This window comes from Oryx dammah, unplaced genomic scaffold (assembly GCF_014754425.2).
Source record: "Oryx dammah isolate SB20612 unplaced genomic scaffold, SCBI_Odam_1.1 HiC_scaffold_29, whole genome shotgun sequence".
Taxonomy (NCBI): domain Eukaryota; kingdom Metazoa; phylum Chordata; class Mammalia; order Artiodactyla; family Bovidae; genus Oryx; species Oryx dammah.
The window spans coordinates 9,889,666-9,916,015 of NW_024070213.1; the positions used below are offsets into that span (position 1 = coordinate 9,889,666).

A 26,350-nucleotide genomic window follows, 5' to 3' on the forward strand; every position below is an offset into this window, starting at 1 on the left:
TTCATGTACTCCTTTCCTGATTTGGAACCAGTCTATTGTTCCATGTACACTTTTAACTGTTGCTTCTTGACCTGCATACAGATTTCTCAGGAGACAGGTCAGGTGGTCTGGTATTCCCATCTCTGGAAGAATTTCCCACAGTTTGTTGTGATCCACACAGTCAAAGGCTTTGGTGTAGTCAATAACGCAGAAGTAGATGTTTTTCTGGAATTCTCTTGCTTTTTTGATGATCCAGCAGATGTTGGCTATTTGATCTCTGGTTCCTCTGCCTTTTCTAAATCCAGTTTGAACATCTGGAAGTTCCTGGTTCACGTACTGTTGAAGCCTGGCTTGGAGAATATTGAACATTACTTTGCTAGTGTGTGAGATGAGTGCAGTTGTGCAGTAGTTTGAACATTCTTTGGCATTGCCTTTCTTTGGGAAACCTTGCCTACCCCCAAATGAAAAGCAATGCTCCCTTCCTGTAACATCTCATTGTTTTATTTTTTTAATTAAATGTATAAAACATGTGCACGGTTTAAGGCACTCTTCTCACCACTAGTTGGAGGAAGACAGCTTTGTCACCCTGAAGACCCCTAGTACCCCACCCCATCCTGCCCTCTGCTTCCCCCGCGCAGAGGTAACCACACCCCATCCTGCCCTTTGCTTCCACACAGAGGTGAGGACTGTCTGAATCTTACATTTTCAGTTATTCCCTTTTGTTGAAGAGCTTTATCACATTTATATCCCTAAGCTATATACATTTCAGCGTGGAATGTTTTGAAATTGAGACAGTCAAGATTGTGCTTGCATCCTTCTGTCTCTTCCTTCCTCTTCCCACACCGCCCCCCCCCGAAATTGAGGTGAAATTCACATGACATACAATTAACCATTTTAAAAGTATTCCATTTAGTGGCACCTAGTACAATCTCAGGGGCTTCCCTGGTGGCTCAGATGGTAAAGTGTCTGCCTGCAATGCAGGAGACCTGGTTTTGATCCCTGGGTCGGGAAGATCCCTTGGAGAAGGAAATGGCATCCCACTCCAGTACTCTTGCCTGGAAAATTCCATGGATGGCGGAGCTTGGTAGGCTACAGTCCATGGGATCGCAGAGTCGGACACAACTGAGCAACTTCACTGACTCTAGTACAACCCCAGTGTGTGTGACCACCATCCCTGTCTAGTTCCAAAACATTTTCATCACCCAGAAGAAAACCCTGCACCTGTTAAGCAGGGTAGCCTGCCCTGTGGCCTGTCCTGCCTCCCCCTGCCCCCCAGTCCCTGGCAGCCACCAGTCTAACCTTTGTCTCCATGGGTCCCCCTGTTCTCGGCATTTCATGTACTGGAGTCAGATGGTGTTTGCCTCTGGAGTGTGGCTGGCCCACCGTGCGCTGTTTGAGGCTCGTCGACGCCGCAGCCTGCGTCAGTGCTCTGCTCGTTTCTAGGGACAGGCAGAGTGGCGGTCCACGCCTGCGCTCATGGGCTCTCGGGTGTCTCCACCTTCTGGCCCTGTCAGCGGTGCTGCTCCTTGCCCTCTGCTCAGGGAGGGTTCGGGTGCAGAGAGCCACCCCCGCAGCCGTCGTCGTGCTGGCTCCCCCTGCCTGCGGCGTCCCTGGGCGCCTGCCCCACCTTGTGGCTGATTTCTGGCGCTGGACGTTGTGGTCCTTTGCTGCTGCGCAAAGGTCCTTGCTTGGCCTCCCGGCGGTCACGTTTCTGAAGGGTGTACCCTTGGGAGCGGCCTGGTTTGGCCGAGGGTCTGTGTGTGTTCAGCTTTACCAGACAGAGACCAACCTGGCCTCCAAAGTGGTTGAGCCAACGTGCACTCCGATCTTTTTCCCCCGTGTGATCTTCTGCTCTACTCGGGACTTGTGGTGCGTGGCGTGAGCTGTGTTGTCTCTCCTCAGGTTGCCAACTGTTCCAGGCATGTTTGTTGTGGAGCCCATCTCGGGCATCCCCAGTTTGAGGTCCTGGCTTTATCCTGCCCTCCCTTCTCCCAGTGGCTGTCTCCTCCTCCGGACATTCTGTGTTGTCTCTGTGCTGAGACTGCACCGTTTAGTGACGGCAGCTCTAGTTCCCCTTGGCTCCCAGCAGGAGCCAGCCTCTCAGCTTAGCCCCTAGCCCTCCAGCTCAGCTTGCCCGTGCCTGCAGGTGGGGAAACTGAGGCCTGTTGCAGCTTGGGTTGGGATCTTTCTCGAGACGGCCCTGCGCCTCTGCCTGCTCTCCTCCTCGGCTCCACACCCCACTGACGGCGTCTGTCTCCAGCTCTGGAGTCCTCAGTGGCTCCACTCTGCAGGACAGAGCTCGCCTGACTGGTCTGGGAACGTTTTTGGCCCCGCCCTGACCGCCTCACATCTGATCGCCTGCTGCCCCAGCCTCCAGTTCTCTGCATGGTCCACAGCCCTTCCCTCTTCCCTTCTTCCAGCAGCACGTGCTGCAGTTCTGGTTCTCCCTTCGTGCCCAGGCTGGGTCAGGGAGCTGCTCTGTGCCCCTCGGTCCCTCTGCTTCCCCTGGATACAGCCTGGGGCCTCCTCCACCTTTCCAGCCTCTTCCCAAGGGACACCGAGCTGCTCAGGGGCAGACACGGAGTGGTCCTGGCCTGGGGCTGCCTGGCCAGCTGAGTGTGACCGGGTCCCTCTGCCCCGCAGGTGCCAATATCGCCTCTGGTGAAGAAGTCGCCATCAAGCTGGAGTGTGTGAAGACGAAGCACCCCCAGCTGCACATCGAGAGCAAATTCTACAAGATGATGCAGGGGGGAGGTGAGGGCCTGAGGGGCGGTGGGCGTGGGCGTGGGGGCTCTGCGCCTGTGCCTTGCGCGCTGCAGGGGAGGGGCCCAGGTACTGGTGGGCTGGGGAGTGACGGCACCTGACTGCCCCGCCTCCACACAGTGGGGATCCCATCCATCAAGTGGTGCGGGGCTGAGGGGGACTACAACGTGATGGTCATGGAGCTGCTGGGGCCCAGCCTCGAGGACCTCTTCAACTTCTGCTCCCGCAAGTTCAGCCTCAAGACCGTGCTGCTCCTGGCCGACCAGATGGTGAGTCTCCCGACTCCTCCCTCAGGCCGGGGCCCACTGGGTACCCAGCCGGAGGATGCTGGAGCAGGAAGCAGTGACGGCGACGTGGGACCGGGACAGGGGACCTTGACCGTCAGCCCTGGCTGGGGGGTGGGTATTAAAACATAGACTGGCAGTTTCCACTCCAGACCTGCTCAGCTGGGCTCCCACGGAAGGCCTGGGACTCTGCCCTCGGGTGACTGTAAAACCTGCGGTCACCCAGACCTCGGGCCTGTTCCCATGCAGTGGCCATAGGTGAGCTGCTGGGCCTTGTCTCCTCAGGAGTGGCTCCCCTTTATGGGGTCACCTGGGACACCCCCTGGCCCCAGTGCCCACGGATGAACATTTCTTGCATCCTCAATCCTTTTATAAATTCAAGGGAGAAAAATTAAAAAAAAAGAAAGAAAGAAAGTAAAGTACAGGATCCTGGCCCTGGGGGACTTTCCTGGTGGTCTAGTGGTTAAGACTCTGCTTTCAATGCAGGAGGCACAGGTTCAATCCCGGGTCAGGGAACAAAGATCCCACAATACTGCATGACACAGCAAAAAAAAAAAAAAAAAAATCCTGGCCCTGGAATGGAACATGGAGATCTTGTTCCCCAGGACCTGTGTCTGGGTCTGCCCTGCAGAAAGTCTGCAGGCATCCTGCAATTTTAGGCTAAATGTGTGTGTGCAGAGAGGGTTGTCAGATTCTCTCAGGACGTGAAACTCAAAAAAGTCTAGGTTTTTTGAGTTTAGGAAATATTCAGAAGCTTGAGGCCCAGGGAGGGGGCCAACCTGCCAGAAGACAGATTGTGTGTGTATTTATTAACATGTGTTTCTAACACGTTGTTGAAAGGAAGGTCCTCTGTGTCTCCCTGAGTTTGGTATCCTCCAGAAGCCAGGGGTTAAATCCTGCCTGTGTGCTTCATCTCTGTCACCCCTGCCTACCAAGTTTAGGGTTCCGTGTGCTCCCGTTACCCCCAGCCTGGGTGGCAGAACAACCTCTGAAATGCCCCTCTGGTTCCTTGAGGGCCTCTTCTGTACCCTGAGGGTCTAGAGCCAGGCAGACGAGGCCTGAAGGCCTTTCTGGGCTTCCTTTCTAGATCTTGCCATTCACTTTCCTGCCTTGCTTTCTTTCCTGTGTCACATCAAACCCAGTGAACCGCTCCATCAGAGTTTCTCTCTACTGTCACTTCCTCCAGGAAGCCTTCCCTGACCTGCCCCTTTGAAATCGTCGTACATGGTGGTTGCAGACTGATCTTGCTCCCCTGCTCGTGGCAGGGGTCCCCATCCATTGGCAGGGACCACAGATGTGTTTTCCATTTGTAGGGCCCCAGCCCCAAGTCTAGGCCTGGCTCCAAGCATCTGGCGAGGCCTGCTCCCCCTGCCTCAGCACTTGCTGAGTGACTCGCTCTCCCCTCCCCCAGATCAGCCGCATTGAGTACATCCACTCCAAGAACTTCATCCACCGGGACGTCAAGCCTGACAACTTCCTCATGGGGCTGGGGAAGAAAGGCAACTTGGTGTACATCATTGACTTCGGCCTGGCCAAGAAGTACCGGGACGCCCGCACCCACCAGCACATCCCCTACCGGGAAAACAAGAACTTGACTGGCACTGCCCGCTACGCCTCCATCAACACCCACCTGGGCATCGGTGAGTGCGCGAGGCCTGGGGGCAGAGGGTTCCTCTGGGCTGCCCGCCAGGACCTTGGCTTCCTTCTGCAGCCTGGGTTTATTCCTTGGCTGGTCACACAGGCAGGTCTTCTCCTTCGCAAGAAGCACTCTATCTCGTGCCTTAGTCATCCCCATAGCAGCCTTGGTGGGCGAGGACATGTCCCCATTTCTCCAGGTGGGAATTGCAGGCTCACCGTGTGACACGGGCACTTAGGGTTGTGCTGCTTAGCAAGCGCTAAAGTCAGGTCTGGCCCAGCCCTGTCTGCTGCCAGTGCTTGTGCCTTACCCGCAGGGTGGGCTGGGCAGGGAGGCCCCAGGGTGCCTACTGCATAGTGGCTAAATGAATGAGAGCCTCAGCTGGAGACACTAGGCCCAGGTTGAGTGAGCAAAGCCCAGCCTCAGGCCCCTGCTCTGTAGAACGGGTAATAGTGCAGCAAGCCAGCATGTGGTGGGGTGGCGTGGGCTCGTGCTGAGTGCACAGAGTGGGTTGTTCACCCCAATCAAAGAGCAGGTCCTGGAGAAAGGGGTCCTGGCCCCATCAGCCAGGAGCCCAGGTGGACCCTGCCCCTCACCTTGTCCTTGACTCTGCAGAGCAAAGCCGTCGAGACGACCTGGAGAGTCTGGGCTACGTTCTCATGTACTTCAACCTGGGCTCCCTGCCCTGGCAGGGCCTCAAAGCGGCCACCAAGCGCCAGAAGTACGAGCGGATCAGCGAGAAGAAGATGTCGACGCCCATCGAGGTCCTCTGCAAAGGCTACCCCTGTGAGTAGCCCGCTGGGGCAACGTGCTTAGCCCACGGTCCCCAAAGCCCCTTCTGAGGGCCCAGCGAGGCCGCATAGAGCCCGTCCTGGGCCACCACTGCCCAGCGCCACAACATCCGTCACTCATAGCTCTGTTGTCGTTCAGGCTCAGCTCGTGTCCCCAGCCCACGCTCCTGCCTCTCCTCGCGAGGGCTGAGTGTCGGGACCAACGCTGGACCTTCCTTGACACTAGCTGGGTGTCCTACATTTTAACTCACTTCTGACACTACCTCCCTGGAGGAAGCGTCAGACCCTGCAATTAAGGGCTCGATCCTACGAGGCTGTTCCTGCCACACTTCAGATGCCAGTCATGAGTCCAGGTTGCTGCCTGTGCTCCTGATCAGTTGGCTGTAAATCTGAGTTTTCCCTCTTTGGATTTGGTTAATTTGGCTCACCAAAGTCGAGGAAATACGTTTTAACCAGTTTATGAAAGGATGTGATAAAGGGTGCCGACGAGCAGCCAGGTGAAGAGAGACATGTAGAGTGAGGTCTGGGAGGGTCCCGAATGCAGGAGCTTCTTTCCTCAGTGGAGCTGGGGATGTGGTCACCAACCAGGAAGTCCTCCAGACCCCATGCTGTTGCAGTATTTATGGAGGCTTCATCCCATCGTCATGGCGACCATTAACTCCGTTCCCAGCCCCGCTCCCTTCACTAGGGAAGCAGGTAGGGGTGGGCCCCGGGCGTTCCAAGCTTCTGATCATGGCTTGGTCTTTCTGCTGACCTGCTACCCTCCGGGAGCCACCTGGAGCCTCCTCCATTGAGGTCTGGACAGGATGCTCCTTGCGCTGTCACCACTTAGGAAATTACACGAGCCTTAGGAGCCCCGGGAGAGGAACCTGTGTGTGTGTGTGCTCTGTCGTCTCACAAAGGCCCTCTCTTGCCTCTGATTTTCAGGGGAGGAAAGCCAAGTTTTCCTCCTGTGACTTAGAATTTCCAGCGAGTTCTTGACTGTCTTTGGGGCTCACAGATCGTGGTAGGGAGGATGTCCTCTTGACCCCTCTTAGGTCCGGAGCATTTGTAGGGGCGGGGGCTGGGTAGTACAGCAGCGCCGTCCTGGGGCCCTCGGGAGTGCAGGCCTCACGACGGCACCTTCTGTCCCCCCGCCCCCTGCACCAGCCGAGTTCTCCACATACCTCAACTTCTGCCGTTCGCTGCGGTTCGATGACAAGCCCGACTACTCCTACCTGCGCCAGCTCTTCCGCAACCTCTTCCACCGGCAGGGCTTCTCCTACGACTACGTCTTTGACTGGAACATGCTCAAATTCGTGAGTCTCCTGAAGGCCGAGGCGGGCTTGGGGGACTGGACCGGGAAGGCCAACGTGACCCTGTGGTGGGCGGGGCTCCCGGAAGCGGGGAGCTACGAGCTGGACGGCGCACGTGACCCCCACTCCAGCCTCATCCGTGCGGACGGCCTGTGCCGCCGCGGTCAGCAGGGCCCAGGTGGGGCGCCGCCTCCCAGTGGACCCAAGAGGGCCCGCCCGGGCCTCCTGTCCGTCCTGGACGCCTGGGTGAGCGGGGCCCGGATGGCACTGGTGGGCCCCTCCACTGTCTTGATCCTGGCTTGCAGCGTCTTGCTCTTGGTGCCCTGCACGTGCCAGCTGGTGGCCTTCGCTGAGTCCCCCGTGGCCAGCCTGGACCCCTTCGTTGTGGCTTCCTTCTCCCTGGTTGTGGCACCCTGGGTCTTGCTAGGCACCTCTCTTCTCTCTCTCTCTCTTAAGAGTCGTGGGGGTGGGGTGGGGAGAAGTGTTCGTCCGCTGGGCCTGGGACTCCGGAATCTGTGACATCCTGTGTCTTGTTTCACGTCTCTTCTGGAGAAGGGGGCTTCCTCGAGCCAGGCTCAGCCCCGCGACAGCGAAGCTGTTGCACTGCCCAGCCCCCGCCCCTGTCCCTGTGCCGGGCCGGCGAACCCACCCGTGTACTGGTAAGCGCCTCCAGGATCTGACTTCTCTGAGACGTACCGCTTGGCGGGGTGGGGGAGCCCAAGAGGCTGAGCCTCCGCTGTGCTCTCTCTGTCCCTTCCAGGTGCCCGGCGCCCCTGGGCACCCAGGGCCCTCCACATAGGCCCGTGGAGGAGGTGGAGGAGCTGCCCCCCCAAAACTACTGGCCTGTGGTCTGGACTGCAGGGCCCCAGTTCTGACATCACCAGGCGTGCCCAAGCCATCGGGGCCAGGCCCGAGGAGACATCCCTTGACGTGGTGGGGGTAGAGTGGAAAGGGCGTGCGGAGGAGCCCCTGCTGTGAGATTCTTGGGGACGAATCAGCTGCCTGATGAACAGAGCCTGAAAGAGACACGATGTTCCTTGCCCTGGAGGGCCTGGTGGCAGTGGACCCCAGGAACAGCCTTGGCCAGACCCCGCCGGCAGCCTCTGTATTGAACCTGAACTCATTAAACGCCCCTACCTGGAGTGCGTGTCCTCCTGACTGCCTCTTTTCTTGGCGGGCACCCTTCTGCCAGATGCTCAGGATGAGGCCTTGTTCTCCAGGACCCTGGGATCGGCGCTTGGTCTCTGATCAGCGCTCTCTCTGACTCTCAGACAGTGGCCTAAGGAGCAGGGCGGAGATTGGGTGAAGGGTGGAAATGTCCCACAGGCTGGAGGGCCCCAGGGGTGTGAGATAGGCAGTGGCAGCCATCACTGCAGACGTTCTGGCTAGGAGCACAGCTCTCACCCCAGGGCGCTGCTTAGGGCACTGTGCACACCCTCTCATCCTTGTACAGAGGTATTCATGAGTGTGGTTCGGGGTCAAGTTTGGCCCTTCCTCTTAGTACAGCTCCGAGAATGGATTTTGCAAAGTCAGCCTGTGCCCGCCAGTGTGGTAGCCACTGGCTACATGTGGCTTAATTTTTCATTAAAGTTAATTAAAGCTGAAAACATACTTCCTCAGTTGCGTTTGCTATATTTAAAGTTCTCAGGAGCCACAGGTGGCCAGCTAGTGGCTGCCACACCTGTCAAGGTGGATGTGAACACATCCGTCATCGCAGAAAGTCCAGGGGCACCTGCAGCTCCAGATGGCTCCTCATAGAGCCTCTCATGGGACCATCCAGCCTACAAGATCTCACCTCAAGCCAGGCTGGGAGCACTCTCTGTACCCTTTGCTGGCACCCTGACCCTTTCCTGGAGTTCCCGTCAAGGCAGGCCCTGGAGCCAAAAGCTGAGCAGAGATGCCAACCTCCCGCACCGATCTCCGACTTGAGGGCCATCGGACTGGATAACTGGGCACCTCTGACCCCATCCCCACTATGGTGAGCTTGACCACCTCCAGCTGCCCCTGGCGGAAGGATCTGTGGACACGCCCTGGGGACCTTCCCCGTTTTCACCTCAAGACCAAGCTCTTCCCACATCACCCCTCCTGCCCTGCCTGCAATAAGCCTTCACCAGCACCTACCAGCAGGCTGGACACCATGCTGGGCACCGAGGGCTGCAAACTCTTCCATGGGAAGGATCCTGTCCTTGACTGAGAACTTCCCTCCTTGGAGGGGCAACGCTGTATTGTTCAGCATCAGGGCCCCGGAGTCCCCGGATACCTGGAGCCTGGGATGCTGCACAGAGCCACTGTATTCTGAAATCTAACCAGCCGGCCATATGGAAACTTTTGACACTGCCAAGGACAGGGGTCTGCACGACACAGGGGAAGCCTCGTGTGACTTGGACATTGACCTTTTGTATCTTCTCATGGGCAAATAAAAGCCAAGAGACCTCCCTGGTGTGCATTTCTTGAGGCGTCACTTGGGTTGGATGGAAAACGAGATGAGTGACTCATCTCCTCCTGCTGCCAGGCCACTGTGGGCCTGAGCCTCTAGAGGGCAAGGGCTCCAGCCCTCTGCTCAGCCACAGCCCCGGGGCTGGGCACCTCTGGGGGGTCACTTGACTTCACTGAGCCCCAGTGTCCCCCCACCAGAGAGTGAGTTTGGACCTGCCTTGCAGGGTGGATGCGCCTCCTCCCCGAGGGATGTTTAATGATTAGGCATGGCAGCTCTCCTCACAGGTTTGGCCCTGCTTCTGGCTCAGTCGTTCTCTCTCCCCATCTGTTAACTGAGTGGGTGGGAGCCCAGGGTAAGGACTGGGGATCAGGCGGTGACGCCCTGGTGCTTCCTGGCCTGCCTGGACAGGCTCGAGGGTGGGAGGACAGAGAACATACATCTCTAGAATGTTCTGCCCAAGTCCTCTGGGAGCATGAAGAGCGGAACAAGACTGGGACATAACCCAGCTCTGCCCTGAGCTGTGCAGCTCCAGGCCTCCTGAGGCCTCTCTGGGCTCTGGTTCTTCCTGTAGGATCCAAGGATCCTCTCATCCCCCAGCCGCTAGCTCCTGGAGTTGCTTTTAAGTCCAGAGCCAGCCCCCACCCCGTTTCTGAAGGACAGTCAGGCCTTCTTGGCCGATTCTCTGGGAGAGACAGGGTTGTAGGAGCCTGTGGCCCGTGAGCAGGCTGCCCCCGCCCCCCCAACTCAGCCTGCAGCTCTCTCCTCCACAGATGCGGCTCCCCTCATGCCAGCCCCCTGCCCTTCCCTGTGGACGACCCCAGGACCAACTAGGTAACGCGGCTGCTGCCGCCCCCATGCCGCGCTCCTCTCTCTGGGCCTTTCTTCTTTCCTCCTGCATTGGGGGTGGCAGTGGCTAGAGGGCAGAGCACCCACCAGGGGCTCACGCACCTCTGCTGCCCCCGTGTGCCTGCTGGGCCTCTTTCTTCCACGGGGCATCTAGTCCATGCCTTCTCCAGCTCCCATCCCAAGCAAGACAGCATCTGTGTGGGTCCCTTGGGCCTCTTAGTTGTGAAACCATTGCCAGGTCCAGGGGAAGAGCAGCTCTTTGAAAAGATCCCCCTAACTGGGCCCTGAGAGGCCTGGTTTGAGTCCCGGCCCTGCCTTCAGCTTGCCTTGTAACTCTTTTCTCGGCCTCTGAGCACCTGCCCTGCTGTGTTTGGAAGTGGCAGGGAGCCAAGGGCCTTCTCTACATGGGGGTGGGGGGAACCTAGGTTGGTTGGCCATCCTGGGGCATCAGTCCTCCCAGCTGTGACTCCAGGCCCCACGAGACCAGGACAGAGTGACCTCCCTCTGCTCCCCAGGTCGAGCGTTCTCCTAGGTGGTTGTGTGGCTTTGTGTTTTCTCTGTGCGGTGTGATCAGGGGGCATCTCCAGGTCTCTCAGGCTGCCTGCTTTGTGGGGAGGCGGTGGGACCAGAGGGTTTCTGAGACATACACCGCCCCCAGCCTGCCTCCCCTGCTCTGACCCCGATGGAGTGCCGGATCCCGGAGCACCCCGACCCTGCAGGGTTGACCAGGGTTCTCGTCTCATGCCCGCAGGGTGCAGCCCGAAACCCCGAGGACGTGGACCGGGAGCGGCGAGAACACGAGCGAGAGGAGAGGATGGGGCAGCTCCGGGGGTCGGCGACCCGGGCCCTGCCCCCTGGCCCGCCCACGGGGGCTGCCGCCAACCGGCTCCGCAGTGCAGCCGAGCCTGTGGCTTCCACCCCTGCCTCCCGTATCCAGCAAGCTGGTGAGCGAGCACCTTGGGCAGCGGGCGGGGGGGCTCCAGGGCGGGGGGCGCAGGGCAGCCAGGGGCCTGGTGCTGAGGGCAGCTTCCCTCTCCCTCCTCCCCCTACCCCGCGCCTTGCCTTCCAGGCAATACTTCTCCCAGAGCGATCTCACGGGTCGACAGAGAGAGGAAGGTGAGCATGAGGCTACACAGAGGCGCGCCTGCCAATGTCTCGTCCTCCGACCTCACTGGGCGGCAAGAGGTCTCCAGGATTTCAGCCTCACAGGTGAGCTGCCCTTGCCCCCAGCCCCTTCTGGGCCTCACCACTGCCCCAGCAAGGCGGTGGGAGTCAGGACCCAGCCCTCTGCCAGGGGCCCCAGCCCGGGTGGATGGCAGGGAGCTCACAGCAGAGGGGCTCGTGGTCCCTGCCATCAGCATGCCCCTGCCATCCCCAGTCAGCACAGGATGGAGGGGTGGTCAGACCCCATGGGGTGGCCCCCACATAGGGGCTATGTGTGGACTAGGAAAGTGGGGAGGGGAGGCTCCCCGGGGAAGGGGTCTGGCAGAGGTGGGGGGGAGAGCCGCTCTGGGCCTCCGGAGGTGGTGGTGGCACCCCAGCAGGACAGGTCGAGAGCTGGGAAGCCCACGGCCTTGAGCGGCTGCTGGGCCTCCTGGAGCAGTGTGCTTGTCTACAAGATGTGAACATCCGGGGTGCTTGAGATCACACACTCTTTCCCTTGAGTGAGGGGCCTGGCAGGGTAGAACTCTGAAGTGGGGAGAGACTTGCCGGTTATCCTGCCATCAGCTCAGCCCCTCCCACCCTTCTGCCTCCCTTCCCCCCAGACAAGCGTGCCATTTGACCACCTCGGGAAATGAGGAGGAGCCCCCATCGGACCAGTATTTGCTTAGGTGAGTCGACGTCTGCTGCAGTCACACCCCAGCTGGGTCTGGACCCCCACGGTCCCGGAGGAACCCCTGGTTGTGCTCTGAGCAGGCCCGGGCCACACCAGCTAATTTCTGCCTGAAAGCCCTCTCTCTGTGTGGGGCCGGCCTTCCATCCCCATGCTGCCCTAACTGTTCTGGGAAGTTGGTAGTAGGGATGGAACCCGAGGGCCCACCCTGTGACCTTCCCCAGGGCTTTAGCCCCGGTCTCAGCCTCTGGACCATTACGCTTCATTCATGCAAACCACTCAGAGTAGAGCCTTGAAGTCAGGAGTTTACCTCCTCTCCAAGAAGGCCCTTGGTGACCTCCGAAGCCCTGGGGCTGGGGGAGTGGGGGGCGCCCTCTGGTCAGTATGAGCCTTGATGGGACCTGCAGTTGCACGAGGCTTTGAGGCGGGGTGTTACAGCTCAGCTCACTGGGGCCCTGTCTGGAAGGCAGATGGGGCAGGGACTAACTTGGGGGTGTGTGTGTGTGTCGACGAGGGGTAGTTTGAGCTCCCTGGGGAGTATACATGTGGCTGGCAGCAGCTCACATCTCACGGGCTTGACCTCACACCAGCTGCGTATGGCCTGCTTTGTGGACGTGTATTCCGCAGGTAGCTCTGGGCCAGCATTCGGGCTTTACCTTTGTCAGCCTCACGCCCAGGAACCAGCCCGGTTCATGGCAGGGTGGGGTGCTTGTATAGCTGGAGGGTGGCTGTTCACCAAAAGAGAGGAGAGAAAGTGGTTCTGTGTCTTTTCTGTGAAAATGGAGCACCTACTGTGACTCAGATGGTAAAGAATCCGCCTGCAGTGCGGGAGACCTGGGGTTCAGTCCCTGGGTTGGGTTAGATCCTCAAGGAGGGCATGGCCACCCACTCCAGTGTTCTTGCCCAGAGAATCCCCATGGACGGAGGAGCCTGGCGGGCTACAGTCCACGGCGTCACAAACAGTCGGACATGACTGAGCGGCTGAGCACACTGTGTGCTATAGAGAGGAACTGACTCAGAGCCTTGGGGCCAGGGAGACCAGAGCGAAGGTGGCTGGCGGATGGGTGACTGGGCAGATACCCACCTGATCTGTCTTCTCTCTCCCCCTTTCTAGTGTCTTCACTGTATTTTCTTTAAAAAAAAAACAAAAAACAAAAACAAAAAGATGGGGAAAAGAAACCACTCAAAAGAACAAAAAGAAAAAACCCCAGCACAAAACCAACGATGGATTCTGTTTCGGATTTTTTTTTCTTTTTTTTAATTTGCCGATGGCAAGAAGATGGGATACCTTCAGCACAGAGAATCCTGTCCCTCACGTTCCCTGCTGCCCACAACCTCCAGGCTGCCGGAGGCTCCCAGATACCAGCCCACACTCACCGGACGCCACGGCCCCACCTAGCCGCCGCCTGACTTGGCCGGGAGGGACATGACTGCTGGAGCTGCAGCAGGCCCTCACAGGCCCTCAGGAGGTGGCCCGAGGCACTGGGAGGAACGGATCAGCTGGTCAGAGGCAGGTCCCGCTGGGTGTACACGAGCCTGGGGACCTCAGGAGATCAGTGCAGTCCCCACCCCCCACCCCCGAGATGAAGGTCACCCACCTTCTGTGTTGGGCTTTCCCCAGTGCCCCCTTGAGCGTGAGGGTCCCTTCTCTGCCTCCCCGCAGAGACCTTGAGGAGGGGGGTGGTGAGGCGGTGGGGCTGAGAGTCCTCGTGGGCGTGTGTGTCTGTATCTGACCTCGGTCTCCCAGGACAGCAGGTGTCCCGCCCGCCTGCCAGGCCAACTTTCCTGTTCTTATGCCCCTGACAAGGACGTGGGAGTGGGCAGTGACCTCCATGTCCCTCAAGAAGGGCACAGACGGTCTTTGCCAGCACCGACCCCCGAGACTGTCCTCGGCCTGTGGTCCCCCCTTTCTGGTATTGGGACAGAATCCGTGGAGACTACTTCCAGAAAGCATCTGGCTCCTGGGTTATGAATTAATTCCCTGGTTCTGACACTCACCTGGGTTCCCCCTGCCCAGTGTCCGTCTCTGTCAGGAGGAGCCTGGGGTTCAGCGCTGGGCACTGGATTTATCCATCCCACCTAGTTAACCCTTTTTTACTTTTTTTTTTTTTTCGTGTGTGTATTTCCTAATTTATTTACCTCTGTTTCCCCTTTTATTCTTTCTTCTTTTTTTTAATTAAAGAGCAAAGCTTTTTATTACTTTGTAATTTAAAAAACTGAAAAAAAAATACTGAAGAACTTTGGGGGGAATTTTGTACTTTTTTCCTGTGTAAATATTGGACTTTTTTGAGCTTTATCGTGGTTGTTAATTTGAAGTAATAAAGTAGAAAAGGATAAAGTGACCTGGGAAGCCCTTGGTCCACCTCTTTGCTCTGGGAGCTTCTCCCCAGCAGACCTGGCAAACCGGGTATGGCTGGGGACACTCGAGCAGCGCTTGGTACCTCCTTGGGGCTGTTTCAACCCTTTGCTTCAAAAGCTACACACAGGGACGTTCCTGGTGGTGCAGTGGTTAAGAATCTGCCTTGCATGGGCGTCCATGGTGGCTCAGTGGTTGAGAATCAGCGTGTCAATGCAGGAAGCACAGGTTTGATCTCTGGTTCCAGGAAGATCTCACATACTGAGGAGCGACTGAAACCTGTGAGCCACAGCTGTTGAGCCTGTGCCCTAGAGTCCAGGGGCTGCAACTTTGAAGCCTGAACACCTATAGAGCCCATGCTCTGCAGCAAGAGAAGCCACCACAATGAGAACCCTATACACCACAACTAGAGAAAAGCCCGAGCAGCGGTGAAAACCCAGCGCAGCCAATAAGTAAATAAATAAAACCTGCCTTGCAATGCAGGGGACACAGGATCAATCCCCGGTTAGGGAACTAAGATCCCGCATGCCACAGAGCCGAAAATACTGAAGCCCATGCGCTCTGGATCCTGTGTGCCACAGCTTGGGAGTCCACGCACTGCATGAAAGATCCTACGTACTGCAACTAAGCCCCGACATAGCTGGTCAAGTCAGTTCAGTCAGTTGTATCCAACTCTTTGCGACCCCATGGACTGCAGCACGCCAGCCTTCCCTGTCCATCACCAACTCCCGGAGCTTGCTCCAACTCACGTCATCATCGAGTCAGTGATGCCATCCAACCATCTCATCCTCTGTCGTCCCCTTTTCCTCGTGCCTTCAATCTTTCCCAGCATCAGGGTCTTTTCCAGAAAGTCAGTTCTTCACATCAGGTGGCCAAAGTATTGGAGCCTCAGCTTCAGCATCAGTCCTTCCAGTGAATATTCAGGACTGATCTCCTTTAGAATGGACTGGTTGGATCTCCTTGCAGTCCAAGGGACTCTCAAGAGTCTTCTCCAACACTACAGTTCAAAAGCATCAATTCTTCAGCACTTAGCTTTCTTTATACTCCAACTCTCACATCCATACATGACTACTGGAAAAACCATAGCTTTGACTACACGGACCTTTGTTGGCAAAGTAATGTCTCTGCTTTGTAATATGCTGTCTAGGTTGGTCATAGCTTTTCTTCCAAGGAGCAAGCATCTTTTGATTTCATGGCTACAGTCACCATCTGCAGTGATTTTGGAGCCTCCCAAAAGTAAAATCTGTTACCGTTTCCGTTGTTTCCCCATCTATTTACCGTGAAGTGATGGGACAGGATGCCATGATGTTATTTTCTGAATGTTCAGTTTTAAGCCAACTTTTTCACTCTCCTCTTTCATCAAGAGGCTCTTTAGTTCCTCTTCGCTTTCTGCCATAACGGTGGTGTCATCTGCATATCTGAGGTTATTGATATTTCTCCCAGCGATCTTGATTCCATCTTGTGCTTTATTCAGCCTGGCATTTCTCATGATGTACTCTGCATATAAGTTAAAAAGGCAGGGTGACAATATACAGCCTTGATGTACTCCTTTCCCGATTTAGAACCAGTCTGTTCCATGTCCGGTTCTAACTGTTGCTTCTTGACCTGCATACAGATTTCTCAGGAGGCACATACGGTGGTCTGGTAATCCCATCTCTTGAAGAATTTTCCACAGTTTGTTGTGATCCACACAGTCAAAGGCTTTGGTATAGTCAATAAAGCAGAAGTAGATGTTTTTCTGAAACTCTCTTGCTTTTGTGATGATGCAGCGGATGTTGGCAATTTGATCTCTGGTTCCTCTGAGTTTTCTAAATCCAGCTTGAACATCTGGAAGTTCTTGGTTCATGTACCGTTAAAGCCTAGCTTGGAGAATTTTGAGCATTACTTTGCTAGCTTGTGAGATGAGTGCAATTGTGCAGTAGTTTGAACATTCTTTGGCATTGCCTTTCTTTGGGATTGGAATGAAAATTGTCCTTTTCCAACCCTGAGGCCACTGCTGAGTTTTCCAAATTTGCTGGCATATTGTGTGGCATTACCTGACACAGATGAATATTAAAAAAGAAAAAAACTACACACAAACCACCTGGGGAACTTGTTACAGTGCAGCTTCTGACTCAGGAGGGCTGGAATGGGCCTAAGAGTCCACATCCTAACACGTTCCAGGTGATGCCGGGCCCCTGCTGAGTAGGGAGAGTTCAAAGCACTCTTCACAGCATTATCTTATCCACAATTCTGAGTTATCCATTAATCCTGAGTTAGGTATTAACCTCTCTGCCTTCAGATGAAGGAACACCATAAAGACAGTTGTGCCATAGATGACCCTGGGCAGTCTTCAGCCAAGCCCAAGCTCCGATAAAGAAACAGCCCTCACTCTTGGTGGCCTTGGTCTGCCAGCTTATCCAAGAATTGGTCTAGCAGTCCATGTTTACCGAGCACACATTACTGTCCTACTTATTCATTAACCCAAGAGCCTCTATTACCATGATCTCTGCCCAGAGGCAAGAACTCAACCTGGGTAGGGGATGGAGGGCTCTGAGAGGCCCCTTGTAAGTCTTGGGCATCGCTCAAAGTCCTCATAATTAAGGTCTCTTCCAGTGCTGGCATTCCACAGTCTGGCTCAGCCCTAGTGAAGGGTCTCCTGCTGGACCTTCCTGTGAGACTGAGGAAAAGAGGGGTCCTTAATGCCTGCGTGTGTGTGTTACTCAGTTATGTACTGACTCTCTGCGACTCCGTAGACTAGCCTGCCAGGCTCCTCTGTCCATGGGATTTCCCAGGCAAGAATACCAAGGAAATGGGTTGCCATTTCCTTCTCCAGGGGATTTTCTCAACACAGGGATCGAACCTGGGTCTCCTGAATTGCAGGCAGATTCCTTACCGTCTGAGACACCAGGGAAGGCTTAATTCCTCAGTTTCCAGTTCAGTCGCTCAGTTTTGTTGGACTCTGCGACCCCATGGACTGAGGCACACCAGGCTACCTTATCCATCACCAACTCCCAGAGCTTGCTCAAACTCATGTCATCATCGAGTTGGTGATGCCATCCAACCATCTCATCCTCTGTCATCTCCTCCTACTGCCTTCAGTCTTTCCCAGCATTAAGGTCTTTTCTAATGAGTCAGTTCTTTGCATCAGGTGGTCAAAGTGTTAGAGCTTCAGCTTCAACATCAGTCCTTTCAATGAATATTCAGGACTAATTTCCTTTAGGATTGACTGGTTTGATTTCCTTTCAGTCCAAGGAACTCTCAAGAGTCTTCTCCAACACCAGAGTCCAAAAGCATCAATTCTTCAGTGCTCAGCTTTCTTTATGGTCCAACTCTCACATCCATGGGCTTCCCTTGTGGCTCAACTGGTAAGGAATCTGCCTGCAATGTGGGAGACCTGGGTTCCATTCCTGGGTTGGGATCCTCTCGAGAAGAGAAAGGCTACCCACTCCAGTATTCTGGCCTGGAGAATTCCATGGACTATATAGTACATGGCGTCACAAAGAGTCCGATGTGACTGAGACACTCACTTTCTCACATCCATACGTGACTACTGGAAAAACCATAGCTTTGATCATACAAACCCACGAGGAAACACCAGAGGGTCCTGCTTTGCAGGCAGGGAACCACATGGAGACCTGCCTTGGAGCAGGGTCACTCTCAGCCCCTTCCATATGACTTCAAACAATAGGTGTGAAGTTAGCAACTGTGGCCCCTGAGGGGAAATACAAGGAGCTAATCTGTTTTTTAAAAAAGATTTTAATTTATATATTTTTTTGCAGTGAAAGTTTCAGTTCCTCCTAATACTAATGTGCTTATTTGCTGTACCCAACAGTATATGTAAGTTTTGGTTTCCCTGGTGGCTGAGGTGGTAAGGAATTTGCCAGCAATGTGGGAGACACGGGTTTGATCCCTGGATTGGGAAGATCCCCTGGAGAAGGAGATGGCAACCCTCTCCTTGCCATTTTTGTTTCCAGTATTCTTGCCTGGCAAATCCCGTGGACAGAGGAGCCTGGTGGGCTACAGTCTATGGGATCGCGAAGAGTCAGACACAACTGAGCGAGTGACACACACACACACTAAAAGTATACGATGTGTTAGTTGTTAAGTCTGATTCTGTGACCCCGTGGACTGTAGCCCACCAGGCTCCTCTGTCCATGGGATACTCCAGGCAAGAATACTGGAGTGCCTTGCCATTTCCTTCTCCAGGGGATCTTCCCCACCCAGAGATCGAACCTGAGTCTCCTGCATTAGCAGGCAGATTCTTTACCCATGAGCCACTAGTTAGTTCAGTTGCTCAGTCGTGTCTGACTCTGTGACCCCATGGACTGCAGCACAACAGGCCTCCCTGTCCATCACCAACTCCCAGAGCTTACTCAAACTCACCTCCATCACATCAGTGATGTCATCCAGCCCTCTCATCCTCTGCCGTCCCCTTCTCCCGCCTTCAAGCTTTCCCAGCATCAGGGTCTTTTCCAATGAGTCAGTTCTTCACATCAGTTGGCCAAAGTATTGGAGTTTCAGCGTCAGCATCAGTCCTTCCATTGAATATTCAGGACTGATTTTAGAAGCCCAATACCTATGGGGTAAAGAGTTTTTTACAGACTTTTTTTCTCCCTTAGATTATATTCTGAGGAAATGTGGTCAGAGCACAGTGCCTGGATTTAACTTGAAGTCATTCTTTTCTCTGTGTTCTGTGTGGTAATTAATTTTAATAATGAGTTAGTGTCCCCCCTCTCTTTTGGTTTAATTTTTTATGGAGCTATTACATATATGAACATCAAGCTGTATAAGTCAAGTTATGGGACTTCCCCGGTAGTCTAGTGGTTAAAACTCCACCTTCCAATGCAGGGGGTGTAGGTTCAATCTCTGGTCTGGGAGCTAAGGTCCCACATGCCATACAGTGCAGCCGAAAATCAAAAATAAATAAAAGTCGAATTATAGAGAGTCATTACCATCCCTGCCCCCTCCACTGTGTTCCTACCCACGATCATCACTGGTGTCTGGTTTCTCTTTCCTGTGTTTCTTATTCAGGGAGCTAATGTATATGAGAGGGGGTGGTGGCTGACAGCCTCTGAGGAAGTGATATTTAAGCTGAGGCCAGGGAGTGACCAGGATGCGTCAAGCAGGCAAACAGTTTATTTTTATAAAGTACGCCAAACAATTGCTCGGAAATTTTGCCCAGATTGGAGGGGGCAACATGCCACTTGGTGAATCATTTTTGTTCATGCAACAAACACTGGGGCTTGTGGGTGCCGGTGCTGGGCTGAGGGGGAGTGGAGTGCAGGGGTGAGGGGTGGAGAGCACAGAGTGGAACCCAGAGGGCTGGCTTGGTCCCTCTGTGACCTGGGGCGTTGTCTGGGTCTCGGTTTCCTCTCCTGTAAAGTGGAGGTGCTATTACCTGCTTCAGAGGTTGTAAGATTAAATAAAACCACAGATGCTCATAAGGGCTGAGGAAGCTCCTGGTGCCAGGCCCTGTTCCCACCCTGTCTGCTCACAAGCATCCTAGGAGGCTGGTGTACTCTGATGCTCGCTGAATGCATGAGGACACAGAGACACAGTGCCCCATGCTCCTAACCTTCACTCTAGCCCGGTGCTGCGTAAGTGCTCAGTAACGGTTACTGCACACTGCCAACATGAGGTGTGACTTTGGCTTCCAAGGGCCCAAGTCAGAGGAAAGACTCATGTTAACCCATGGCTTATCCCAATCCAAAATCCAGTGTGAGATACGCAGTGTGAACCAGGGACAAAGGAGGGAGGGGGTGTGTCAGGAAGTTGTTCAAAGATACCTGATCTGAGCCTTGAAATGTGAGTAATTTACTGGGTGGTGGTGGCCTGGGGGGTGGGGAGGAGGGATGAGGTGGGGACAGTCATTCCCACCAGAGGAAACAGCATGTACAAAGGCCCAGAGGTATGAACTAGGTCGATATATACTCAGAGGTCCAAGCACAAAGCGGGAGGGAGGAGATACACAGCCGCCAAGGATGGAGGAGGCTGAGGCCAGAACCCACTGGCCTGACTTCCATCCACCAGCGTCTGCACTGTGGGGAACCAACGATTAGAGAAGAGCCACGACGGATGTGAACTTGAGGGATATGAATTTGGCAACAGTGGGCAGGGAGATTGGAGGATGGAGGAAGGAGGCAGGGAGAGGAGTTAGGGAGCTATGGTTACAATCCAGTCAGGAGACATCCAGAAGGCAAGGATGACTGAAGCCTTTTCAGAACCAGTCTATTCTTAGTCGTCTGAAAGAGAGGGAGGAGTCGGAGGCTCTGAGGTGATCTACGTGGGAGCCTGGGAGCATCGCAGGACCACTGACAGAAAGCAAGAACGCAGACAGGGCAGACCTTCAGGGCTTGGAAACCTTCGCAGCTTGGAAACCAAGGAGGCGGGGCCAGGGAGAGAGGAGCCCGGCTGGGGCGGGGCTTCAGGGAAGAGGGTGGGCTCAGCGAGCTGAAAGCGAACAGAGCAGAGGAAAGGGGGCTGGCAAAACACAAGCTCCCCACTGACCATTTCTCCCTAGATCTTCTTTTTCTTTTCTAAGAATTGAAGTATAACGTATGCACAGAAAAACGCACACATCTTAAGTGTACAGGGATCCATAGCTTTTTACCTGTTTCTATATACCTGTATAATCACTACCTGAAACAGATGTGGGCAATGTCGACCCGCCAACAAGTTCCCTCATGCCCCTTCCCACCCCTGCAACTTTGCCCCTCATGCACACACAGGTAACAGCTCCAACAAAAGTCAACAGGTGACTGTTTATCTGAGGGGGTGTGGGGAAGAGTGGAGGGGAGGCGACTGGGGTTGAGGTGTGGAAGGAGATGGTTTGGAGGATCCAGGAGGCCTGCTCTTGTTTGGAGGCCAAAGATCTCTGGAGGAAGGGGATTGAAGACCGAATGGCAGAAGCTCTGGAGGAGGAAGGAGGGGAGGAGACCGAGGAGACCCCCGCAGAAAATGATCTGGTACAGAAGGAAGGATTTGGCTTCCTCTGAACTTGGTTCAGTCACTCCCTGCCGTAAAACACAAGCCGCTGGCGCCTCGGGACTGCTCCGTGGCAGCCTCTCTCCTTCTCCCGTTTCCCACCTACCTTCTGATGCCCCCCACACCCCCTGACACCCACCTCTGCCGAAAGCCAGGGCCTCCCGTGGGGGAGTGGGTCGGGCAGACCCCTGCCATCAGCTCCAGTAGGAGTCACTCCAGCGTGACTTTAGCCAAGGAGAGAGCCTTCCCCTCCTGTATTCGCTCTCATTCCCTTGCCTCCCCCTCCCCCATCCTTGCTCTATTTCGGAAACGGAGATGGGAATAGTTACAGCTAAGAAGGCTGAGGCCTCCACATCACATCCTTGTTCCCAAAGCCTGCAACACAGGCGCCCACAGGAACCCGTCTAATCGTTCAGAAGAGTAAACACATTCCAAGCTCCAGCCTCCAGCTGCCCAATCACTAGACATCTCCTCTCTCGCTCAAGCCACACTTGTCTGGGGCCAGCTTTCCGGGCTGTGTGTAGCTGGGTGATGGAGAAGGGGTCTGATGAGCCGGGGACCTGTTGCCATGGTGACCGAGAGCCCCCTTCCCCTCCTCCTCTTCCTCTGGCCTGCTCCCTTCATTGTTCCCTGCACCCTAGCCCTGAGACACCAACAGCATCTTCCCGTCTGTCCTCCCAACTGTTCCATGCGAGGCTGTGTCCTGTTGCCTATTGAGGTGCAGGAAGCTGCAGAGCTGGAACCTGGCTTCGCAGAGGCTGCACTGCCCGTGCAGGGGATGCTGATAGAATGGAAGAGCCGTCCAGCCAGCAGCTGCAGTGAACGGAACAGAGAGCCCAGCCCTGGGGTGCTGCCCCTTTAAGAAGGCCCCACTGGGGACCCCCACAACATATCTCTGCAGATGGTGACTTGGGCTCCTGCAGGCCCTTGAGAGAATGGCATCTCCTGTAATTATGCCTCCCAAGGCCTTTCATCCCTGCATCTTCAAAGCACCTATGATTAAGGTGCCTCCCCTCTGAAGTCATCCCATTCAGGTTTACTGAGTCACAGCAGATCTGAGACTGGGCCACCAGGCCTACTCTGGACCTTTCCCTCTTATTAAAGTCTTTCCTGGGAAACCCTGAACCCAGCTTCCCCAGCTCCTGCATGTCCCTGACCTGTGGCAGAACCTCCCTTTCCCGATTGCAGTGCTCGGGATAGTTGGCAGCAACCTGGGATTTTGTAGAGAACCTGAAACAAGTTCCTAGTGATTCCAAGGAAACTGGCAGTAAATCCTTCTCTTTGTTTTCATTTGCTTGTTGGTTTTGGCTAGGTAAGCTTGAAGTGGGACTCATCTCACCTTTGTTGGAGGCCCAGATGTGTAAGTCTGTGTGTGCGCGTGTGACAGACAGGCAGAAAGAGGAAGCTCTTCTCTGTGTCTCCAACTCAGGCTCTTTTCACAGCAACCCATAAATCTATAACCAGCCACATCTCTGATTCACACACACACACACAGCTTGGATGGCAGGAATGGCCTTGTTCTGCTTGCTGATGGTCACTATCCCAACAGGAAAGTCTTGGTGAAGTCGAAGCATTTTGTCTTGCCAGTTGATTTCCTCGTTCCCTGTGGGACTGGTGTGGGTCCCAGGTTCATTTAATAAAGCCGGGACCACTAGGCCTCCCTGTGTGCTGGGCGGCTCAGGTGTGACTTTGGCCAGGTAATGATGCGTCTCTATGCCTCAGTTTCCTCATCGGCCAAATGGCAGTCACCACCGCTGCTTATTGAGATAATGAAGAACTTAGTACATTGCCTGCCACATAGCAACTGCTTAGTGCGTAGCAGTGGTGATGAATATGATAGCCCGGTGTGTCGGGTTCTGAGCAAAGATGACTAACACCCAGTCCTTGTTTGCCCTCTGTTCATGGGAGGGGCCATTCTTCTGCCTTCCAGAAAATTACTATGCATTTTATTTATTTTTATTCATTTTATTTTTTTTAGCTACACTGCACAGCTTGAAGGATCTTAGTTCCCCAGCCAGGGATTGAACCCACACCCTCTGCAGTGAAAGCCCCAGAGTCCCTAACCACTGGACCGCCAGGGCATTCCCTATTTTTTTATGTACTTTTTAGAAAGCATTTATTTTTGGCTGTGCTGGGTCTTTGTTGTGTGTGTGGCATTTCTGTAGTTGTGGTGAGCAGGGGTTACTCTTTACTTGTAGTTGGCGGGCTTCTCACTGTGATGGCTTGTCTTGTTGGGGAGCTCGGGTTCTAGAGCGTGTTGGCTTCAGTAGCTGCCACGTGCAGGCTCTCAGCTGGGCTGTAGAGCACAGCTTCAGTAACTACTATGCATTTTAAACCACACACAAATAGATGTACACACATATATTTGCATAAATGATATAGTTAGTACTGTTCTGTATGGTATTTTCTTTTCTCTACTTAATGACATATCCAGGGGAACTGATGTTTTATCAGGGGCCTGACGGAGGGGCAGAAATTAACTAAGGAAAGAAAAGGGTGTGAGAAGAAGTGTGGTCCAGGTGATGGGAACAATAAAAAGGCCCTGACGCCGGACACAAAGTGGTTGCTGTGGACAGAATCACTGATGCCAGAGTTTGAAGCAAGGTCATCAAAATGGACCCAGTTGGGCCTGTTTATGTTTTCAGTTGCAAACAGGAATTTCAGGAAAGGACTTCTTGCTAGTTATATTTATAGATATTAAAAATAGCACTTTCGGGCTTCCTTTGTGGCTCAGCTGGTAAAGAATCCGCCTGCAATGCAGGAGACCTGGGTTTGAATCCTGGGTTGGGAAGATCCCCTGGAGAAGGGAAAGGCTATCCACTCCAGTATTCTGGCCTAGAGAATTCCATGGACTGTATAGTCCATGGGGTCACAAAGAGTCAAATGTGACTTAAAAAACAAAACAAAAAAAAACCACAGCACTTTCTTGAGGACTTCTCTGGCAGTCCAGAGGTTAAGATTCCTCATGGCCAATGCAGGGGCTAGGGTTCAATCCCTGGTCAGGGAACTAAGATCTCACTTGTTGGCTTAAGTGAAAAGTGAAAGTCGCTCAATTGTGTCCGACTCTTTTCAACTCCATGGACTATATATAGTCCATGGAATTCTCCAGGCCAGAATACAGGAGTGGGGAGCCTTTTCCTTCTCCAGGGGATCTTCCCAACCCAGGGATCAAACCCAGGTCTCCCGCATTGCAGGCAGATTCTTTACCAGCTGAGCCACAAGCTTGGCATGGCCTAAAAATAGATAAGTAAATAAATACAATACTTCGTGAGTCCTTACAGCATGTCAGGCCCAGTGCTAACAGCCTTTCTTGTGTTATTTCATCTTCACATCAGCCCTGAAATGACGGTATGGTTGTTGTTGCTCAGTTGCCAAATCATGTCTGACTCTTTTGCAATCCCATGGACTGCAACACACCAGGCTTCCCTGTCCTTCATCCTCTCCCAGAGTTTGCTCAAACTCATGTCCATTGAGTTGATGATGCCATTCAACCATCTCATCCTCTGTTGCTCCCTTCTCCTCTTGCTCTCAATCTTTCTTGACATCAAAGTATTTTCCAGTGAGTCAGCTATTCGCATCAGGTAGCCAAAGTGCTGGAGCTTCAGGTTCAGCATCAGTGCTTCCAATGAATATTCAGGGTTGATTTCCTTTAAGAATGACTGGCTTGATCTCCTTGCTTTTCAAGGGACTCTCAAGAGTCTTCTCCAGCATCACAGTTTGAAAGCATCAATTCTTTGGCACTCAGTCTTCTTTATGATCCAACTTTCACATCTGTACGTGACTACTGGAAGGATCATAGCCTTAACTATATGGACTTTTGTCAGCAAAGTGATGTCTTTGCTTTTTAACACACCGTCTAGGTTTGTCATAGCTTTCCTGCCAAGAAACAATCGTTTTCTAATCTCATGGCTGCAGTCACCATCTGCAGTGATTTTAGAGCCTAAAAAGAGTAAATCTGTCCCTGCTTCCTCCTTTTCCCTTTCTATTTGCCATGAAGTGATGGGACCGGATGCCATGATCTTAGTTTTTTTAATACTGAGTTTTAAGCCAACTGTTATACTGTCTTCCTTCACCCTTAACAAGAGGCTCTTTCGTTCCTCCTAGCTTTCTGCCATTAGAATGGTATCATCTGCATATCTGAGGTTGTTGATATCTCACCTGGCAATCTTGATTCCAGCTTGTAACTCATCCAGCCCAGCATTTCATATGATGTGCTCTGCATATAAGTTAAATAAACAGGGTGACAGCAAACAGCCTTGTCGTACTCCTTTCTCAATTCTGCATCAGTCAGTTGTTCCAAACAGGGTTTAAACTGTTGCTTAATCAATGAAAGAGTCCAAATTGCAGTACTTGGGTGCAACCTTAAAAGTGATAGAATGATCTCAATTCGTTTCCAAGGCAAAATATTCAATATCACAGTAATCCAAGTCTATGCACCAACCATTTATGTCGAAGAAGCTAAAGTTGATCATTTCCATGAAGACCTAGAAGACCTCCTAGAACTAACACCAAAAATGATGTCCTGTTCATCATAGGGGATTGGAATGCAAAAGTAGGAGTAACATGCAAGTTTGGCTTTGAAGTACAAAATGAAGCAGGGCAAAGGCTAACAGAATTCTGCCAAGAGAATGCACTGGTCATAGCAAATACCCTTTTCAACAACACAAGAGATGACTTTACACTTGGACATCACCAAACGGCCATTGACCTAGGACTGGCCAGTTGGAGCACTGTGGTTCCTGGCTCCAGTGACTGGCTCAGAGATGGGAAAGTGACCCAAGATGGGCCAATCAGAGGCAATTGTGGAACAGAATTTTTGGAATTCTTGGGAAAGGTATTATGGTTTTTCCAGTAGTCGTGTATGGACGCGAGAGCTGGACCATAAAGAAGGCTGAGGGCTGAAGAAGATGCTGTGGTGCTGGAAGACGACCCTTGAGAGTCCCTTGGACAGCAAGGAGAACAAACCAGTCAATCCTAAAGGAAATCAACCCTGAATATTCATCGAAAGGATTGTTGCTGAAGCTGAAACTTCAATACTTTGGCCACCTGATGGGAAGAGCCGACTCATTAGAAAATACTCTGATGCTGGGAAAGATTGAAGGCAGGAGAAGAAGTGGACAACAGAGGATGAGATGGTTGGATGGCATTACTGACTCAATGGAC

The 26,350-nt window shown here is 53.7% G+C and overlaps 1 protein-coding gene across 11 annotated transcripts in view; it reads left to right on the forward strand.

The window, feature by feature from the left end:
- The window catches only part of LOC120857637 (casein kinase I), a 36,509-nt gene extending 22,302 nt beyond the window's left edge, over positions 1 to 14,207 (forward strand). For 3 of the 11 annotated variants that reach the window (XM_040233298.1, XM_040233297.1, XM_040233299.1), the window contains exons 3-11: positions 2,623 to 2,733; positions 2,863 to 3,011; positions 4,438 to 4,666; positions 5,278 to 5,448; positions 6,603 to 6,751; positions 10,783 to 10,975; positions 11,101 to 11,240; positions 11,798 to 11,863; positions 12,980 to 14,207. In XM_040233298.1, coding sequence (XP_040089232.1) covers positions 2,623 to 2,733; positions 2,863 to 3,011; positions 4,438 to 4,666; positions 5,278 to 5,448; positions 6,603 to 6,751; positions 10,783 to 10,975; positions 11,101 to 11,240; positions 11,798 to 11,830 — 1,175 coding nt within the window. In that variant the 3' untranslated portion in view covers positions 11,831 to 11,863; positions 12,980 to 14,207. Of the gene's footprint in view, positions 1 to 2,622; positions 2,734 to 2,862; positions 3,012 to 4,437; positions 4,667 to 5,277; positions 5,449 to 6,602; positions 9,184 to 9,955; positions 10,017 to 10,782; positions 10,976 to 11,100; positions 11,241 to 11,797; positions 11,864 to 12,979 lie in introns of those variants that run through there. The other 8 variants (XM_040233293.1, XM_040233292.1, XM_040233294.1 and 5 more) reach the window with 6 other exon arrangements.
- Positions 14,208 to 26,350: the final 12,143 nt, after the last annotated feature.